Here is a 21,887-nt window from a genome sequence, read left to right as displayed (position 1 = left end):
TTCCTTGTAAGTAACATTTGTAAGATTACCTAAATAGTGAAATTCAAAATAAATCTTTTTTTTTCATACAAAACTTTATAATTTGCAAAAATTAAATATCCACCAATTAATCTGGAGTTGGTTTTCCTAAAAAACTTATGATTAAGAATATTGATCGTAAGTCATGAACAATTAAGTATACTTACGATAAATCTTAGTCGTAAAATATTTTGTGAAACCGACTCCAGAAAGGTAAATAAAGGATTTGGTTAATGTCATATATTTTAACTGCTGACACAGAAATATGTCAAGTGTGTGTAATACATATAGCAAAATATGAAATTGAAATTAATATGGCCACACTTTGTAAACTATGAAAAAGTTTCATTCAATGAACCATCACTAAGGTAACAGGACCAACTAATCAAATAAGAAATGAGATGTCCTAACACAAATAAAAATGCCAACCAAATAGCATGGACTGTTAATATCATTAGCAATTCATTAAACTGACAAAATCACTAACTTTTTATAATTATTGACGACTGAAACATCATGACTAAGTTTCACCTTTGCCACTCTAAAATTCTTACCTGTTTTGCCTTGTAATAATATTCCTACTACAACAGCTGCCCAGGTTCCTGACTGACCACTTTTAATCATAGATGTCTCCCATATCTACAATCAATTTCATTCTTCATAATCATTTTTGAAGATTTTTTGTGAGTTATGATTAAGTGAACTCATTTTACAATATCGTTGAAAGCCCTCAAACCGATATATTATGACACCAGAACATAAGATATGGTTCAAGCTTAAGAAAATTAGTTCCATTTATTATAAAGGAATGGTAATACATCCCACTTAGAAAATTTGAAGGTATATTTATTAGGTTGGTTAGTACAAAAACTTTAGGAAATTGGAGTAAGCAGGATAAACAGTATTGTAGTTCCATCGGTTTAACTTAAGAAGTAAATTGGTTTATATGTACATTTATTATACAAGCTGGAATTATACTACCATACATCTTACATGAAAGGGAAAGGGTTTTTCAATTTTATTATTGTAAATAAAAGTTACACGCCATGTATTATTTGACAAAAGACAGTCAGCTGAGGATTCATTCAAATATTATTCTTAAATCAAGAAACTGCAAAATGACATCTGTATTTTATCCATTTCAAACGTTAATGGAACTGTGTAGAACTAACAGTTCAATTATTATGTATACCTCATAATAATCTTTGATCCTACTGTCCAAGTCTGTATAGAATCCAGCACATGTAGTCTGACCTTCACCTATCTTATAAGTCTTAACCTTCTCATACCAGGATTCGCATACAGCTGTCCTCTCATTATATTTCTGATAAAATAAAATAATACAAAGAATGCTATTGTATCTGTTATATTGTCTTGACATAAATTTCATCAAATCGGACAAAACAATGTTGATTTTCAAAATCAATTACATTTTAAAAGGGGCATAACACTCCAAACACCCCTTTAAAATTATCAATCAATTATGATTTAATTAACTCATAACATGCAAGAAATTAATGATGCAAACCTTTTAGTTAAAACTCATTTTATTATGAAGACTGGAGAGTGTTTAACAATTGATCTTCCATACTATTCATTTTTCAAAAGGGCATAACTCCTACAAAAGTACCATTAAAACTCTGATTTTTTAATTTGTCTGAGATATTGATGATCTTAAATTTTGAAATAAATTTCCTTAAAACTCAGATGAAAACTGTGTGTGAGTAAGGGCAACTACAATGTTTATTTTCCATATTTTCTTTTTCAACAGGTACGCCATGAAAAGAATAAAAGACCAGCCCTAATGTTTAACTCATCTAGACTACCATTGACAAAGTTTATGACAAGGTTTTAATTGTTATTTTTATCAATTCTAATTCTTAAATTTGTGCTAATTGATCAAGTTCATTATATATATATATATTTTGATAAATAAAAAGTCCTTGTATTTTGATAAATTGCTATTAGGTAACGTCACAAGTCGTTACTATTAACGATAGATAACAATTCTGTCTGATGAACCGTAGGAGATGCGGTGAAAGCGCTAACAGAAACAATGTTCGATTTATGATGTGATTTTTTGTGTTTTTTATTTTAAGACTATATATATTTTAACACATACAAAAAACAAGAATGTGTCCAAAGTACACGGATGCCCCACTCGCACTATCCTTTTCCATGTTCCATGGACCGTGAAATTGGGTAATAATCTAATTTGGTATTAAAATTAGAAAGATTATACTATAGGGAACATATGTACTAAGTTTCAAGTTGATTGGACTTCAATTTTATCAAAAACTACCTTGACCAAAAACTTTAACCTGAAACTCCCACTTTCATTTTCTATGTTTAGTGGACCGTGAAATTGGGGTCAAAAGTCTAATTTGGCTTCAAAATTAAAAAGATTATATCATAAGCAACAAGTTTACTAAGTTGCAAGTTGATTGGACTTCAGCTTCACCAAAAACTACCTTGACCAAAAACTTTAACCTGAAACTCCCACTTTCATTTTCTATGTTCAATGGACCGTGAAATTGGGGTCAAAAGTCTAATTTGGCTTTAAAATTAGAAAGATCATATCATAAGCAACAAGTGTACTAAGTTTCAAGTTGATTTGACTTCAGCTTCATCAAAAACTACCTTGACCAAAAACTTTTACCTGAACGGACGGACACACAGACGGACGCACAAACGGACGCACAGACGGACGCACAGACGAACGGAGCCACAGACCAGAAAACATAATGCCCCTCTACTATCGTAGGTGGGGCATAATAATTTCTTGAAATTTCTATAAACACATTTGCTTAAGTAAAATGTAAAAGAAGTTTAGAAGTACAATATCTTTTGCTACATTTGGTGTTTCTATCAATTCACTTTATACTCACTGAGAAAGAAGATATAAATGTTTTCAGTCTCCTCCATAAAGAGGGTACACCACCACAATAGTCTACCACCTCCTGATATGACAGGCTATCCAATGACTGACCAATCAGATTTAACTCAGCTGCATCCTTCTTACCAATAAAGTTGTTAATGGCCATTGTTTCTATCATCTGTAAAGGAGGTGATAAAGGATTATTTTCATGCAACATGTTATGCCATTTTTATTTCACATGCAGTCATGAAAAGGTTCGTTATTCACTGTGTGAAATCGGTAAAAGATCTACGTAAATCTAAAATCTTTCTGAGTGAGACTTGGATTAGATTTCTTGGTTTTTAAGATCTCTTAATGGCACAGCAACCCAACATTAACAATAACATAAAGACGTCTAAAGGTCAACACACATTCTTCAATTTATGTCTATCTAATATGTCAAGCCATTAAACACTACTGCACCTAAAACAGATGACAACAAATTGCACAGAATTTAATTACCAACAAGAATGTGTCCACAGTACATGGATGCCCCACTCGCACTATCATTTTCTATGTTTAAAGGACTGTGAAATTGGAATAAATTCTCTAATTTGGCATTAAAATTAGAATGATCTTATCAAAGGGAACATGTATACTAAGTTTCAAGTTGATTGGACTTCTACTTTATCAAAAACTACCTTGACCAAAAACTTTAACCTGAAATTTGCACTATCATTTTCTATGTTCAGTGAACCGTAAAATTGGGGTCAAAACTCTAATTTGGCATTTAAATTAGAAAGATCATATCATAGGGCACATGTATACTAAGTTTCAAGTTGATTGGACTTCAACTTCATCAAAAACTACCTTGACCAAAAACTTTAACCTGAAGCGGGACAGACGGACGGACGAACGAACAGACGGACGGACGAACAGACAGACGGACAGACGCACAGACCAGAAAACATAATGCCCCTCTACTATCGTAGGTGGGGCATAAAAATAATCAGTTAACACCAAATCTCTAAATAACAAGAATGTGTCCAAAGTACACCGATGCCCCACTCGCACTATCATTTTCTATGTTCAGTGGACCGTGAAATTAGGGTCAAAATTATAATTTGGAATTATAATTAGAAAGATCATATCACAGGGAACATGTGTACTAAGTTTCAAGTTGATGTAACTTTAACTTCATCAAATAAAATTGAGAAAGGAAATGGTGAATATGTCAAAGCGACAACCACCCGACCATAGAGCAAACAACAGCCGAAGGCAACCAATGGGTCTTCAATGTAGCGAGAATTCCCGCACCCGTAGGTGTCCTTCAGCTGGCCCCTAAAATATGCATAATAGTACAGTGATAATGGACGTCATACTAAACTCCGAATTATACACAAGAAACTAAAAATTAAAATCATACAAGACTAACAAAGGCCAGAGGCTCCTGACTTGGGACAGGCGCAAAATTGCGGCGGGGTTAAACATGTTTATGAGATCTCAACCCTCCCCCTATACCTCTAGCCAATGTAGAAAAGTAAAAGAATAACAATACGCACATTAAAATTCAGTTCAAGAGAAGTCCGAGTCTGATGTCAAAAGATGTAACAAAAGAAAATAAATAAAATGACAATAATACATAAATAACAACAGACTACTAGCAGTTAACTGACATGCCAGCTCCAGACCTCAATTAAACTGATTGAAAGATTATGTCTTCATCATATGAATATCAGGTACAATCCCTCCCGTTAGGGGTTAAGTATCATACTATCATAAAATATATGAGAAGAACATAACCCGTGTCATGCCAACAACTGCCTGAACGGAGGCACAGACCAGAAAACATACTGCCCCTCTACTATCGTAGGTGGGGCATAAAAAAAACAAACAACAATATAACATAGGACACTTATGGAAGAGGTTTCTGATAAGGGACAGAAATATCAACAACATGTGCAAGTTTAAACTTTTTTTTATTTCCATCCTTTACCGGTTTTAATCTTATCAATTAGACTTACAAAAGGTACATAAGAAATTAACCATGAATATCAGTACAGGAAGACATTAACTATAAAACAAGATAAGAAACGTAATACAAACAAAACAATAATAAATAATAGTGTATCAAAAAATGTAAGCAGTAACTGAAAGCCAGCTAAAAGTACTTAAGGGCATACGATACAGTTACAGGGAAGGTAATGACGTTGCTAACGTAAAATGTTATTTTTGCGACGTCAAACTATGACATATCGGGAAAAGATGCATTTTTCGACTGATTTTTATCATTCAAACTGATTTAATTTGAAAACGAGTGCATGGACCCCTATTTTTTAAAATAGCAATTTGTTTCATTTTGCAAGGAGATTATGTGACCCAAATTTTATAAAACTGTAAATAGCGCAATTTTTTTAATTTTAATAAACATTCAGCAAAAAATGACGTTTTTTCCTCTATTCATGAACATTTGATAAATATAGAGTTATTTCGGAATAAAAATTGCATAATTTTTAATGATAGTTATAAAATACAGAAATTACCGATTATTTAACAAAAAACAATTTGTGTTTATCTTTTAAAGCAAAAAAGTTACGTCGTTCTTTCGAAAAAGAAAATATGGACACAAATCTGAATTTTGAGCAAATATACAAAATTTCGACCTCATTTTACTCAAAAAGTAGCACATGAAGGTATATTTTTTATGACATATTTGATTTAATCAGGTAAAAAATAGCCTATATGCAAATTTTCATCAACTTGTAAATACAGGTTCAAAACTGTATCGTATGCCCTTAACCAGCTGATATCAAATCATGTGATTCTTCATTATAATACAGTTAACTCTCGTTGTCTCGAACTCGGTTGACTCGAAATTTCGGATGAGTCGAAGTTTTCACATAGTCCCGAACTTTGTTCCATATAAATGTACGTAATTCGACTCCTGATGAGTCGAAATTGGATGAGTAGAAATTTCGGTTGAGTCAAACTAAATTTACAATCCCAAGGTTAACAAAAGCATTCAAAATTCATTATTTATCTCGAACTAATACACATATTTCAAAAAATAACCTCCGGCATTTAAATGGATTGAAGAGTTAATCTGACAATACATGTGTAATTAAATTTCCAGTCACTGACCACTGTATTGATTTATGACATGCTATTTCCACGAGTGTTTACCTAAGATTATCTTTTATAGAATTTTTATGCCCCACCTACGATAGTAGAGGGGCATTATGTTTTCTGGTCTGTGCGTCCGTTCGTTCGTTCGTCCGTCCGTCTGTTCGTTCGTTCGTTCGTCTGTTCGTTCGTCCGTCTGTCCCGCTTCAGGTTAAAGTTTTTGGTCAAGGTAGTTTTTGATGAAGTTGAAGTCCAATCAACTTGAAACTTAGTACACATGTTCCTTATGATATGATCTTTCTAATTTTAAAGCCAAATTAAACTTTTGACCCCAATTTCACGGTCCACTGAACATAGAAAATGAAAGTGCATGTTTCAGGTTAAAGTTTTTGGTCAAGGTAGTTTTTGATGAAGTTGAAGTCCAATCAACTTGAAACTTAGTACAAATGTTCCCTATGATATTATCTTTCTAATTTTAATGCCTAATTATATTTTTTATCCAATTTCACGGTCCATTGAACATGGAAAATGATAGTGGGAGTGGGGCATCCGTGTACTTTGGACACATTCTTGTTATAAATAATTAGTGATACATTGTTAATGTTCATGAAAAAGTATTTAAAATGTTTACAAAATAATTAATTGTGATTTACACTAATGAGCTTGGGTGTGTATAAAGTAAGGATTATGACTTCCGTTGATGATCACCTAAAAACTACTCAATCGGCGTCTTTAATCTTGTTGTATTTTCTTTTGAAAAGAAAGAGTGAGATAAAACAAAATGAAGAGGAATATAAATTTTCTAAAGTCTCTTGTATCCGAGAATAAACAATTTTGTCAACTATAAAGGACCTGAATAATGAAACTATCGATTGGAAATTACTCTCTCGGATAAAAACCATAAGAAAAAAATTGTAACTGAAACAATTGAATAAGTAAAAATAATGTTATTATAATAATGAAAGACCATAACATACAAATACATGGATCTGATACCAGAGTATCGATCCCCTTCCCATATTCATCCGGATTTATTTTAGCTTTACCAAGCTAAGCAAGAGTTGTGTCCCTTGTTCTGTCAAACTTCCGGTTTTCGTTTGAGTCGAACTACGTGTATCTCGAAATATTTCTCTGGTCCGGCTGACTTCGAGACAACGAGAGTCGACTGTATCTGTGGCTGTACTTTACAAATCATTTTTTATGTTATTTCAAATAGACAGAAAAAATATTACAGTCATTTCTTATAATTTAATTCTTAATTCCATTTTAAACCGGAGTAATTCCTGAAAAAAACGTTGATGATGTCACGGTCACATGTCAAAATTATGTCTGTGAGCTGAGCAAAACACTTTCAGCCAAGTAGAAGATGTGTTACATCCAAACTAAAATTATATACTTGTAAACTTACAGTCATATTGATAAACATGGTTCCACAACATGATAGTACAATGTTGTCAGGATGATAAAGATGCGGACCCTCAGCCATGATCTCAGCATACCTCTAAACAGACACAAGAAAAGAAATTCATTGAATAAATCAAAGTTGAGCACAGTTTGCATACAAATTTAATTGAAGACACTTGGAAAGTAACATTTATTTGATGTACCAAATTCAAAATTAAAGATTAGCCTCTCAAAATATGTTTTTTCTTCCACTGAAGCAGCACTGAATTTATAATGTCAGTGTCTATACTTCATGAACAAAGAAACAGACCTTTTTAAAACCAACATTTGGTCCAGGGCATTATATATTATTTTGAAATAAGCAACCATGAGCTGGTTCAGGTCAAAGCTATTTTTTGTTCACCAAAAATATAATATAAAAATATTGCGGCATTATATTTATTTTACTATAACATAGGACATGTGATGCATGTATACTGAAACGCACAGAGATTTAGTTCATTTAGTTCTAATACACATTTACGACACTAAACTTACCAATAATGCAATGTTAATAGCTGGTTTAAATATTGAGTTGGTGAGTGGAGTTACTGCCCCTGGCATCATCTCTCTGTAAAATACAATTATTTTCTCTAATCTAGGTTATATAAAAGACAAAAACTAAATATAATCAGTCCACCATAAAATTTACTAGTTGACAATATTTGAATACAGAGGCGGACTTAGAGGGGGCCCATGGTGGATTATATAGGGAATCAATGAAAAATTACTGGAGCAGGCACCCTCTTAGGCAGTCATTGGGCCCCACTTATGAAAAATTCGGAATCCGCCAGTGGAATATGTCTGTTCAAAGGCCCCAACAAAGCTTTAAATTAGACTATCAGATATGATTTGCATTTTTCAATAATATGGATTTTTTTGTCATTTCAGAACCATTCAACTTTGAGATATAATTTTCACAATAATTTTTAGGTGGTAAAAATCAAAAGTAACAGGCTAATGATAAAATTTATCATTTTTATTCTTCAAATATCTAACATAAACCTTCAAAATCAAAAATTGTGTATTGAGTAGTATAATAAAGTGTCCACTCTATTATAAAATTCAAAGATGAAGTAATCTAGTCAATTAAAACTGCCAGTAAAGAGGTTGGTATTCCAATTAAAACTCAACCTCAGAGTCTAACTGTTACTTTATCATGACAATTGTCCATCATATTGGTGTTATTTCATTACTACTACTTAATAAACAAGAGGCTCACATGTATTGCTGATATTGTGAAAAATAATCGCAAATTTGCTAATTAGGACGTTTAAATGCATATGCTGTAGCTACTTTTTGCGATTGCTGATATTTTTTGCCATTTACAATTTAATCATAGCTTCTATAGATAAGATACACAAATAAGCCAAATCAGCAAAAAACAATTTCACATTTCAGGGTTCATAACTCCAAATAGGTTGGTTGTGAAAATTGTCAAAGCAGATAAAAAAAATGTGCATGATCATTTTTGCAGTTTAAACTTTAACCTAGCCCCTATAGCTTTCAAAATACAAACTAACAAGAATGTGTCCCAGGCACATGGATGCCCCATCCTCACAATCATTTTCTATGTTCAGTGGACCGTGAAAATGGGATAAAATCTCTAATTTGGCATTAAAATACAAAAGATCATATCATAGGGAACATGTTTACTAAGTTTTAAGTTGATCGGAATTCAACTTCATCAAAAACTACCTCGACCAAAAACTTTAACTAAAACTTTAACCTGAAATGGGACAGACTGATAAACAGAAGGAAGGACGGCCGGATGGATGAACAGCCAGACGAACAAACAGACAGAGGCACAGACCAGAAATTATAATGCCCATAAATGGGGCATAAAAACAAACATCAGTGCACACACTGAAAAGTTAGGCACTTTGCCTTCTTTACTGATCATTCATTTTATGTTGCAAGTTCTCAATATTAAGCTTTACTACTTCTATCACTTAAGGATGTACTTAGGTGAGGTTTTGGAATTTGTGTCAAATGTTCGGACTCCTTGGTGTTTTTCCATACCATATAATGTTAAATATTTTGCCCCATAACACCCATTTATTTTTTCATATAAGACTTGATAGCTCATGGAAGGTCATTTACCAAAATTTTAGAAGATTCTTGATTTTCTTTCTTTTGTTTTAAGACCCGAATAATACCAATGCAAATATAAGGTAAAAGTCTGAGTCAGCCTTTTCCCACCATATTTTAAATCTCAAATATCTCGAAAAGGAGGTCCATGACCTATCAATATTTTTAGCTTATCTCTATCCTTAATTGATGCTCTACCAGCTTATAGTATCAATTTTAATTTCTTAATATCTTAATTTTTACCTAACCTCACCTAAGTACATCCTTAAGCTAACCATGATCCAAGAAAATGAGGTCAAGGTCAGATGAACCAAACTAGAAATAAATGTACACCTTACAATCATTCAATACACCAAATATGCTAATCATATAGTTGACCTATTGCATATAGTATTCAAGCAATATATTTCCATAAACAAACAATACCCAATATTTCCAGTTGTGAGAAATTCCCTCCCCGTTACCAAAGGATCATCAAACTCATGTAACATATCTTCATGTGTCTCGTGGTCCATGGCAGTAATAGGTCTAGCCTTAAAAATTTGTTAAAACAATAAATGTCATTAGGACAAAATGTAATTTAGTTCATACTATAACTGTCACATAATATTTAAATTTTCTATTCAAACTTCTATGTTTGCACCTGTCCTAAGTCAGGAATCCGATGTACAGTAGTTGTTGTCTCTTTATTTAGTTCATATGTGTTTCTTGTTTCTCATTTTTATATAGATTAGACCCTTGGATTTCCTATTTGAATGGTTTCACACTATTAATTTTTTGGGCCCTTTATAGCTTGCTGTTCGGTGTGAGCCAAAGATCTGTGTTGAAGGCTGTACCTTGACCTATGATGGTTTACTTTTATAAATTGTTACTTGGATGGAGAGTTGTCTCATTGGCACTCATACCACATCTTCCTATATATATTCTATTCTGATGTAAAAATAAAACTATGCATGTAGTGACTTGTGACTTGTGACATTATATACTTAGTTACCGGTAATGTTTAAATTATGTAAAAATTAAGATTAATGGAACTTTGAGAAATTCAAATAAAAAATAAATATTTCTATTGTTGTTTTCTTGTTTACAAATTTGTATAAAATAAGACAAATACTGAAAAGAGAATGACATTTGTCCATATAATACAAACACAAACAGTTTATATATAAGTGACTATAACAGTCCTAACCAGGAAGCCAAAAGTGTTAATACACCTTCCTTATATAAAAGGTAATAACTATTTAGTCTCAAATGACATTTGTTTTTGGCAAGACAAGGAATTGACAACAATGATGTTTTCTGTGATAGAATTAATATTGTGATAATTAATCATTTTCAATACTCATACTGAACTAAATAGTCCATCTCACAGCAAGAAAAACAAGAAAGTTGGAACAGGAGTTTTCCAAACTCCACATTTATTCAAAGAAAGGGCAAGAAAAAGGTCAAAGTCTCAAATGGATTGGTTGCAATACTTTTGACTAAATATTGCTAAAAGTTTCAAAGTCTTAAAAAAGGAGAAAAATTACTTAAACAATTCCATAATAGCAGGTGCAAACTTCATTACATGTATATATATTCAATCTTCCAGTGAAGTTAAGGGGATTTGGTTTGACCTGCAGCATACTGGATTCAAAATCCTGACCTCAATGTCGACAGAAAAGTGGTTAAATAGTTTGACTGGCTTGACAACTCAGCCTGAGTAAGTGAGTTGGCCTCTTTTAAAAGATGGTACCAAACACTTTAACTAAAAATAATTTGGCTCGTTTAATTTTCTTAAAATTTTGACAAAGTTTTTACTTTGACCATTTGACAAAAATATAAAAATTTTAAAAAAATTGAACCAACCGTTTTATCAGAAAAATTACACAGGTTATATAGCAGTTTGACAAACACTTATTTTGATCATTGAGAAGCTTAATATTCTCTTAACAACACAACATAATTAAAACGTTTAGTTGATTTTACAGAGTTATCTCCCTGTAGTGTTAGGTACCACCTTAAGCAAGAGAAGTCATCAGTCAAAATTGAAATGTATATTATGATCCATGATGCCATTATGTTCAATTTAAAAAAAACAAAAAGCGTCTATCAAAAAGATCCTTTACAACATTGAGACGCAAAAACAACCAATATTTTTTATGAAAATTCAATTAATGTGGTTGAAATGATGTGTACCTGCAGCAAATAGTAATTTCCACCAAACATTGCCCATTCTATATCTCTAGGACTACCAAAATAGTTCTCAATCTGTAAAAAAATTAAAAAAATATATCAATTATTACATTTATAAACAAGGCTGTGTCCATAGTACACGGATGCCCCTCTCGCACTATCATTTTACATGTTCCGTGGACCGTGAAATTGGTGTCAATACTTTAATTTGGCATTAAAATTAGAAAGATCATATCATAGAGAACATGTATACTAAGTTTCAAGTTGATTGGACTTCAACTTCATCAAAAACTACCTTGACCAAAAACTTTAACCTGAAGCGGGACGAATGGACGCACAGATGAACAAACGAACAGCGAACGAACAAACGGATGCACAGACCAGAAAACATAATGCCCCTCTACTATCGTAGGTGGGGCATAAAAATCTTAATAGACTGTTAACTTTACAAGTATTTCATTTTTTCGGCAGGTTATCTACTCTTTATCAGGACATAGTGGTTCTCAATCAAAGAAGAGCAGCTAAAAGAAGTAGAATCATACTTACAATCTGTGAAATTTGAAAGAAAAGTAACTGACAATTTGTCTAAATAGAAAACTAAAAGCATTTTCTTTTCGCAAAAAAACTGCAGCAATTGTAGTTTAACTTCTTTTAGTTGATTTACTTGACAGTACAACAAATTTCTATCCGAGAGTAGTTTACAAAGTGTGACCTGTATTATATATTTTAGAACTGTATACTTAAAATAAGATTCCTTTGTACAGAGTCTGTAATTAAAGATAAAACAATCTGATAACTTACATAATATAATGACAAAAATGCTTGATAAGAATCTGATAAGGATAGAAAAGTGGATTCAGCTGTAGCATACTTAAGAAATATTTTACTGGTACAACATTACCTGTATAGCTTTATGGCACAGTTGTAGTATTTGTTCATCTGTCATGCAACATGTATCCTTTCTATCTATCTTTTCTTCTATCACTCCTCCACCAACTGAAATATTACATAAAACTTTCTAATAAAACCATTATCCACACTATTACTGTCTGACACATAGTTATATCATATTGGAATGAACCAGTCATCTGGGACTTATGGAACATTTTCCTCTTCTAGTCCTTTTATATAGTCCATTACTGCAAACGAAAGTTGTTTTTGTGGTAAACTTCTTCATGCTTCTGGCCAGGTGAGATAAAAGAGGTTTGATATCAAACCTGCAAATACCATAAAATGAAAACCATGAAGAACCAAAACAGAAGTTGTGAATACTGTAAATTCAGAAATTATTGCAAGGTTTTTATTATTGCGTTATATTTCATATAAATTTACCAGGATTTTTCTCAAAATCATAAAAATTAAAATCACATTTAAGTCTAAAATGACAAAATCGCAATAATTTCTGAATCTACAGTAGTAATTTTTTTCAAGTGCTTTGAACCTTCAAAATTGACATTGAAATAAACCATGTAGTACAGACTTAAGGCAGCAACCATTTGATTTTCTGGGGGGGGCTATGGTTTTTTTTGGAAAAAAAAGTTTGTTTCCAGTTTTTGGAGAAAAAAATAATTTGTTTTGAATTCTGAAAAAAAAAAATTGTTTGTTACACCCTCAGCTGCCACTATATGTAATGCTAAAATTGAAAGAAAAAAATTGTTTTCGACTTGTCGCGAAAAAAATAGATTGTTTTTCGCCGCAGGCGAAAAAAAAAGTTTGTACAGAAAAAAAAACCATACCCCCCCCAGAAAATCAAATGGTTGCGGCCTAACCTGGGGATAGGGTAATGAACTTTTTTTATTTTGAATTCCAAAGTAATTAAAATATAAACTTCACAAGTTTGAACATACACTTAGCATTTTAATTTTAATACCTTTGATAGACATAGCTACTTGCTTTTCCCCCAATGATTTCTCAGCAATGTTTAACTGATTGTCCCAGGATCTATTTACAAAAATACTGTCAGGAGTTGTCTTTCCTGATACAACTGACTAGAAAAAAAAGAAATAAAGAAATAAACATTATTCAAAAAGAAGAAAATGTCTACAAACTTGAATGAAAACTAGAGGCTCTAAAGAGCCTGTGTCGCTCACCTTGGTCTATGTGCATATTAAACAAAGGACACAAATGGATTCATGACAAAATTGTATTTTGGTGATGGTGATGTGTTTGAAGTTCTTACTTTACTGAACGATTTTGCTTCTTACAATTATATCTATAATGAACTTTGCCCATTAGTAACAGAGAACTATATTTGGTAAAAATTTACATAAATTTACCAAATTAATGAAAATTGTTAAAAATTGACTATAAAGGGCAATAACTCCTTAAGGGGTCAATTGACCATTTAGGTCATGTTGACTTATTTGTAGATCTTACTTTGCTGAACATTATTGCTGTTTACAGTTTATCGCTATCTATAATAGTATTCAAGATAACCAAAAACGGCAAAATTTCTTTAAAAATTACCAATTTGAGGGCAGCAACCCAACAACCAGTTGTCCAATTCATCTGAAAAATTCAGGGCAGATAGATATTGACTTGATTAACAATTTAACTTCTTGTCAGATTTGCTCTAGATGCTTTGGTTTCATAGTTATAAGCCAAAAACTGCATTTTACCCCTATGTTCTATTTTTAGCCGTGGCGGCCATCTTGGTTGAATGGCCAGGTCATCGGACACATTTTTCAAACTAGATACCCCAAAGATGATTGTGGCCTAGTAGTTTCAGTGGAGATTTTGTAAAAGATTACTTAGATTTATGAAAAATGGTTAAAGATTGACTATAAAGGGCAATAACTCCTAAAGGGGTCAACTGACCATTTTGGTCATGTTGACTTATTTGTAGATCTTACTTTGCTGAACATTATTGCTGTTTACAATTTATCTCTATCTATAATAATATTCAAGATAATAACCAAAAACAGCAAAATTTCCTCAAAATTACCAACTCAGGGGCATCAACCCAACAACCGATTGACCGATTCATCTGAAAATTTCAGGGCAGATAGATCTTGACCTGATAAACATTTTTATCCCCATGTCAGATTTCCTCAAAATGCTTTGGTTTTTGAGTTATAAGCCAAAAACTGCATTTTACCCCTATGTTCTATTTTTAGCCGTGGCGGCCATCTTGGTTGGTTGACCAGGTCACGCCACACATTTTCTAAACTAGATACCCAAAAGATGATTGTGGCCAAGTTTGGATTAATTTGGCCCAGTAGTTTCAGAGGAGAAGATTTTTGTAAAAGATTACTTTAATTTATGAAAAATGGTTAAAAATTGACTATAAAGGGCAATAACTCCTAAAGGGGTCAACTGACCATTTTGGTCATATTGACTTATTTGTAGATCTTACCTTGCTGAACATTATTGCTGTTTACAGTTTATCTCTATCTATAATAATATTCAAGATAATAACCAAAAACAGCAAAATTTCCTCAAAATTACCAATTCAGGGGCAGCAACCCAACAACCGATTGACAGATTCATCTGAAAATTTCAGGGCAGATAGATCTTGACCTGATAAACATTTTAATCCCATGTCAGATTTCCACAAAATGCTTTGGTTTTTGAGTTATAAGCCAAAAACTGCATTTTACCCCTATGTTCTATTTTTAGCCGTGGCGGCCATCTTGGTTGGTTGACCAGGTCATGCCACACATTTTTTAAACTAGATACCCCAAAGATGATTGTGGCCAAGTTTGGATTAATTTGGCCCAGTAGTTTCAGAGGAGAAGATTTTTGTAAAAGATTACTTTAATTAACGAAAAATGGTTAAAAATTGACTATAAAGGGCAATAACTCCTAAACGGGTCAACTGACCATTTTGGTCATGTTGACTTATTTGTAGATCTTACTTTGCTGAACATTATTGCTGTTTACAGTTTATCTCTATCTATAATAATATTCAAGATAATAACCAAAAACAGCAAAATTTCCTCAAAATTACCAATTCAGGGGCAGCAACCCAACAACCGATTGACCGATTCATCTGAAAATTTCAGGGCAGATAGATCTTGACCTGATAAACATTTTTACCCCATGTCAGATTTGCTCTAAATGCTTTGGTTTTTGAGTTATAAGCCAAAAACTGCATTTTACCCCTATGTTCTATTTTTAGCCGTGGCGGCCATCTTGGTTGGTTGACCGGGTCACGCCACACATTTTTTAAACTAGATACCCCAATGATGATTGTGGCCAAGTTTGGTTTGATTTGGCCCAGTAGTTTCAGAGGAGAAGATTTTTGTAAAAGCTAACGCCGGACGACGACGGACGACGGACGACGGACGACGGACGCCGGACGACGGACGCCGGACGCAAAGTGATGAGAAAAGCTCACTTGGCCCTTTGGGCCAGGTGAGCTAAAAAAATATAATTCAATTGATTGTTTGGTTCTTGGTGTCCATTGCTCCAGCAGATAAAACTAGAGGCTCTAAAGAGCCTGTGTCGCTCACCTTGGTCTATGTGAATATTAAACAAAGGAAGCAGATGGATTCATGACAAAATTGTGTTTTGGTGATGGTGATGTGTTTGTACGTCTTACTTTACTGAACATTCTTGCTGCTTACATTTATCTCTATCTATAATGAACTTGACCCAGTAGTTTCAGTGGAAAATGTTAGTAAAGATTTACAAATTTTATAAAAATTGTTAAAAATTGACTATAAAGGACAATAACTCCTTAGGGGTCAATTGACCATTTCAGTCATGTTGACTTATTTGTAAATCTTACTTTGCTGTACATTATTGCTGTTTAAAGTTTATCTCTATCTATAATAATATTCAAGATAATAACCAAAAACAGTAAAATTTCCTTAAAATTACCAATTTAGGGGCAGCAACCCAACAACGGGTTGTCCGATTCATCTGAAAATTTCAGGGCAGATACATTTTGACCTGATAAACAATTTTACCCATGTCTGATTTGCTCTAAATGCTTTGGTTTTTCAGTTATAAGCCAAAAACTGCATTTTACCCCTATGTTCTATTTTTAGCCATGGCGGCCATCTTGGTTGGATGGCCGGGTCACCGGACACATTTTTTAAACTAGATACCCCAAAGATGATTGTGGCCAAGTTTGGATTAATTTGGCAAAGTAGTTTCAGAGGAGAAGATTTTTGTAAAAGATTACAAAGATTTACGAAAAATGGTTAAAAATTGACTATAAAGGGCAATAACTCCTAAAGGGGTCAACTGACCATTTCGGTCATGTTGACTTATTTGTAAATCTAACTTAGCTGAACATTATTGCTGTTAACAGTTTATCTCTATCTATAATAATATTCAAGATAATAACCAATAAAGGGCTGCGCTTTAGCGCATGATACGCCCGTTGCTCTTTTAACTTGTCTTTTATGCTTTAAATGAATTTATATGATCAACTAGAAATATATATACATATCAAAAGGGATGTTACATTAATATATTCACCAAAGTTTCATAAAATCCCCCTTTTTTAAGTATAAAAATTCATTACTTAAGAAAACGTAAAATCTAAAATTTATAAAAATGGAAAGGGAGCTTATGTCAATAGATATAAACAATTTATCAAAGTTGCATAAAATTTTGTGAAAGTGTTAGTTATTGTATCAAAATTGGAAAATCCCCCCGTTTTTAAGCACAAAAATTCATAACACGGAAATGTAAAATCTGAAATTTATAAAAATTGAAAGGGAGCTTACATCAATAGATTAAACAATTCACCAAAGTTTCATGGACATTGGTGAAAGCCTTTTTGAGTTATTGTCCGAAGTGTTGAAAATCCCCCTTTTTTTTTATGAATAAAGCCCCATAAATCCAAAACTTAAAATCTGAAATTTATAAAAATTGAAAGGGAGCTTACATCAATAGATTAAACAATTCACCAAAGTTTCATGGACATTGGTGAAAGCCTTTTTGAGTTATTGTCCGAAGTGTTGAAAATCCCCCTTTTTTTATGAATAAAGCCCCATAAATCCAAAACTTAAAATCTGAAATTTATAAAAATTGAAAGGGAGCTTACATCAATAGATATAAACAATTCACCAAAGTTTCATGGACATTGATGAAAGCCTTTTTGAGTTATTGTCCGAAGTGTTGAAAATCCCCCTTTTTTTATGAATAAAGCCCCATAAATCCAAAACTTAAAATCTGAAATTTATAAAAATTGAAAGGGAGCTTACATCAATAGATATAAACAATTCACCAAAGTTTCATGGACATTGGTGAAAGCCTTTTTGAGTTATTGTCCGAAGTGTTGAAAATCCCCCCTTTTTTATGAATAAAGCCCCATAAATCCAAAACTTAAAATCTGAAATTAAAAAAAAACAAAAGGGAGCTTACGTCAATAGATATAAACAATTCACTTAAGTTTCATGGAAATTGGTGAAAGATTTTGAGTTATTGTCCGAAGTGTGGACGACGGACGGACAGACGGACGGACAATGGTATACCATAATACGTCCCGTCTAAAAGACGACGGGCGTATAAAAACAGTAAAATTTCTTTAAAATTACCAATTTAGGGGCAGCAACCCAACAACGGGTTGTCCGATTCATCTGAAAATTTCAGGGCAGATAGATCTTGACCTGATAAACAATTTTACCCTTGTCAGATTTGCTCTAAATGCTTTGGTTTTTGAGTTATAAGCCAAAAACTGCATTTTACCCCTATGTTCTATTTTTAGCCATGGCGGCCGTCTTGGTTAGATGGTCGGGTCACCGGACATATTTTTTAAACTAGATACCCCAAAGATGATTGTGGCCAAGTGTGGATTTATTTGGGCCAGTAGTTTCAGAGGAGAAGATTTTTGTAAAAGATTACTAAGATTTACAAAAAATGGTTAAAAATTGACTATAAAGGGCAATAACTCCTAAAGGGGTCAACTGATCATTTCGGTCACGTTGACTTATTTGTAAATCTTACTTTACTGAACATTATTGCTGTTTACAGTTTATCTCTATCTATAATAATATTCAAGATAATAACCAAAAACAGTAAAATTTCCTTAAAATTACCATTTTAGGTGCAGCAACCCAACAACGGGTTGTCTGATTCATCTGAAAATTTCAGGGCAGACAGATCTTGACCTGATAAACAATTTCACCCAATGTCAGATTTGCTCTAAATGCTTTGGTTTTTGAGTTATAAGCCAAAAACTGCATTTTACCCCAATGTTCTATTTTTAGCCATGGCGGCCATCTTGGTTGGTTGGCTGGGTCACAGAACACATTTTTTAAACTAGATACCCCAATGATGATTGTGACCAAGTTTGGTTAAATTTGGCCAAGTGATGAGAAAAGCTCACTTGGCCCTTCGGGCCAGGTGAGCTAAAAAAGGAATCATATTAAGGTGATTAATCTCAAATGGGGGTCATGGTAAATGATTAATAAAAAAATGAGAGTTTTGAATGCCACAGGAAATATACTGAAAGTTGAGAAGGGTTATAACAATTCAGCTTCAGCACCATTACCCAATAAAGTCACTTTTTAACAAATAATGCTAGGAGGCTGGAACTTTGTTAACATGTTTTGTGTATTTGATACATCCTGGTCATCCGTCAAAAGACCTTGCAGGAGATTGTTGTTGCCCTCAGTTGGGAGAAACTGAGTCCAATTTCTATATCACAGAGTTCACACCATCAATCAAGAAAGAATTGTTGAACAAAAGAATTTTCCTTGGATGCATATTTCATAACAATCTCACCTCTCCTAATCCATATGATGCATTCAAAGTAATCTGATTGGCTGAGCCTGTAACAGGATGGTTGGTGAACAAAACACCAGACACTTCTGATTTGACCATTTCTTGTATAACCACACCTACACACACTTTGATGTGTTGCCCATTCATTCTGTAAAAGTAATAGTTTAGTAAATGTATAAGAAAACAAACAGTTAAATTTATAAACTTTTTTGTTCTTTACAACAGAGGAAAGAATTCGACTTTAAATGCATAAATTGTTTTTAAATATCCCTACATTTCTTTTTAAGGTGCTAATTTCTTTCAACTAAAGAAATATTTTTGATAAGTTTTTTTTTTCCAACATGCATACCTTCTATACTGCACTGCTTGATAAGTAAACCCTGAAGCCCAGCATTTCCTCACTGCATCAATTACCTGTAAAAAGGACACTGAATATTACTTTATACCTAACTTAATCTGTATCATGCCAAGACAAAAAAGCCTGAATCATATTATGATGGGGTCAATAGTTTGTATTGACTGTATGGCTATTTGTGATTCTGAGGTCATTGATTCAAGATTTTGTTACCTTTAAACAATGCTTTGCATCACTTTACCTATTGATGAAAAAAATGTTGCTTTTGGAGTTTTGCACAGAGACATCGGACATTTTCTCCTACCGGGTATTTTAAAATTTCTAAAACATTTTGTGATATCCAGTAAGGAAAAACCTCTAACACCATGATCAGATTCTACTTGTACTGCAGATGATACCCAATATATATATCCTTTTCTAATTTAACACCAAGATAAGTTTGATCATAATTATAATTTCTTTCTATCTCTTACAAACATACATTTTCATGTGCAGATGAAGTGTATTTTCCTATTTCTCTCATTTAACACTATGATGTTTATAACTGTCTTGTTTAACATTGTACTCACCTCTTTCTCTCCTCTGACCCCTAGATAAGTTTCCATTTGACCTGCAGATGAAGCCTCTGTCCCATCCTCTCCTACAATCATATGACAAGCTTTACACTATAGTACAATGTAATCGGGACATTATTTTAAACATTTTTAAATGTTTAATCTACTGCACTTAAAATAGTACAGGAAAACTATGAATTTAACTGTTGTAAATATGCTGTATAATTGATTGCAGACTTTTGGAAAACCCCAAAATCAAATATTAACAAATATGCAAGTTTTCCTCAATCCATGAAAATTGGTATCCACAAAAATAAACGAATCCACAGTATTTTAATTGGACGTTATCTAAACCAGTATTTTAATTGGACGTTATCTAAACCAGTATTTTAATTGGACGTTATCTAAACAAATTAGTTTATTATTGGACGTTATCTAAACAAATTAGTTTATGATATATCTATATACAGTGGATTTATTTATTTTCATGGGTACCAACTTTCGTAGATTGAGGAAAAGTATTTGATTTTGTGGTTTTGCCAAAGTCTCCATACATTTCTATATAACATTTGTAATTTTTTGGAAATTTAAATTCGTGGTTCATAGATTACCACGAAATCCTCAAAAAATTGATATTAAAAAAATAATAATAAATCCACAGTACTATTACCTGAAGCAGAGGATCTGATGGCAAAATATGTTTTGTCAGCATCCACAAACACTGTTTTCAACATTTGTGTAATTGCAGAGGTAACATCAGAACACATTGCTGTGGTGGCTATCATTTCTACTGTATCTGAACATGCACTCTTTAAGTTGTCATGGCAACCATCCCTAAGTATAAAGTAGTTTGTATTCTATTCTTATATATTTTATTCCATAGTTTTTCCAATGTAGATATGGTATACAAGACTATCAAATTAGTATTTTGCTGAATATTTATTTTCAAGGTCAACCAACATATGAGAAAAATGCATAAAATTGGGATCCAGCAATAGATTTGTAGTTGTAAAAATGATGCAAAGGAGATGTGTGTTAAATTAAACGGAGAGAATAACCCAATGGCCCAAAACATTCTGAAAAAACATCTAGAGGTCAATATAGATTTAAATAATAGACAAAAGTCTCTACAATGTAAATGATCAAATATAGACATGCTGTGTTTGAATTTAACAGAGACTATGAAAGATCTGCCAGCAACACTTTAAAATTCTCCATAGAAAAAAATCTATAAGATGGAAAAGGTACTGGGAAAATACACATACAAAAATCCATGCATGCAGTTTGCTGACAAATAAACACCTTTTCCAAATTCAAAAATTGAATCAGCTGTAGGGCTTTCTCGTGTGTCTTTTAAGGATGGAAGTATGTGATATAGAAAAGGCCAGATCCTATAAACTTTATTACATGATAAACACAAATGTTTTTCTGTTTGGGTTTGAAAATGTCCTCCATCCTTGACCTATATCAATATCATCATGGTGGTTTTCTGTTAGGCTCTGAAAAAGCCTGAGCAACCACAACTGTTACTGGTATTGATAACATTTGAATGTTGATACCTAATTATTTGCATTGATTGTGTTAATTT

General features: G+C 32.7%; 1 protein-coding gene across 5 annotated transcripts in view; it reads right to left on the bottom strand.

Annotated features, from left to right (window-relative positions):
- LOC143065149 (rifampicin phosphotransferase-like) overlaps positions 1–21,887 on the bottom strand; it is a 63,193-nt gene that overhangs the window by 22,995 nt on the left and 18,311 nt on the right. For all 5 annotated transcript variants that reach the window (XM_076238531.1, XM_076238532.1, XM_076238533.1 and 2 more), the window contains exons 15-27: positions 20,970–21,133; positions 20,315–20,385; positions 19,740–19,804; positions 19,391–19,538; positions 13,578–13,695; positions 12,609–12,703; positions 11,711–11,782; positions 9,959–10,065; positions 7,940–8,012; positions 7,407–7,499; positions 2,907–3,074; positions 1,211–1,342; positions 573–657 (exon numbers count right to left, since the gene is read on the bottom strand). In XM_076238531.1, coding sequence (XP_076094646.1) covers positions 573–657; positions 1,211–1,342; positions 2,907–3,074; positions 7,407–7,499; positions 7,940–8,012; positions 9,959–10,065; positions 11,711–11,782; positions 12,609–12,703; positions 13,578–13,695; positions 19,391–19,538; positions 19,740–19,804; positions 20,315–20,385; positions 20,970–21,133 — 1,391 coding nt within the window. The remainder of the gene's footprint in view (positions 1–572; positions 658–1,210; positions 1,343–2,906; positions 3,075–7,406; positions 7,500–7,939; positions 8,013–9,958; positions 10,066–11,710; positions 11,783–12,608; positions 12,704–13,577; positions 13,696–19,390; positions 19,539–19,739; positions 19,805–20,314; positions 20,386–20,969; positions 21,134–21,887) is intronic.

Source organism: Mytilus galloprovincialis, chromosome 2 (genome assembly GCF_965363235.1).
Source record: "Mytilus galloprovincialis chromosome 2, xbMytGall1.hap1.1, whole genome shotgun sequence".
NCBI lineage: Eukaryota > Metazoa > Mollusca > Bivalvia > Mytilida > Mytilidae > Mytilus > Mytilus galloprovincialis.
Note: the sequence above shows the minus strand (reverse complement) of the source record. Positions and strands in the feature narration are given on the sequence as shown.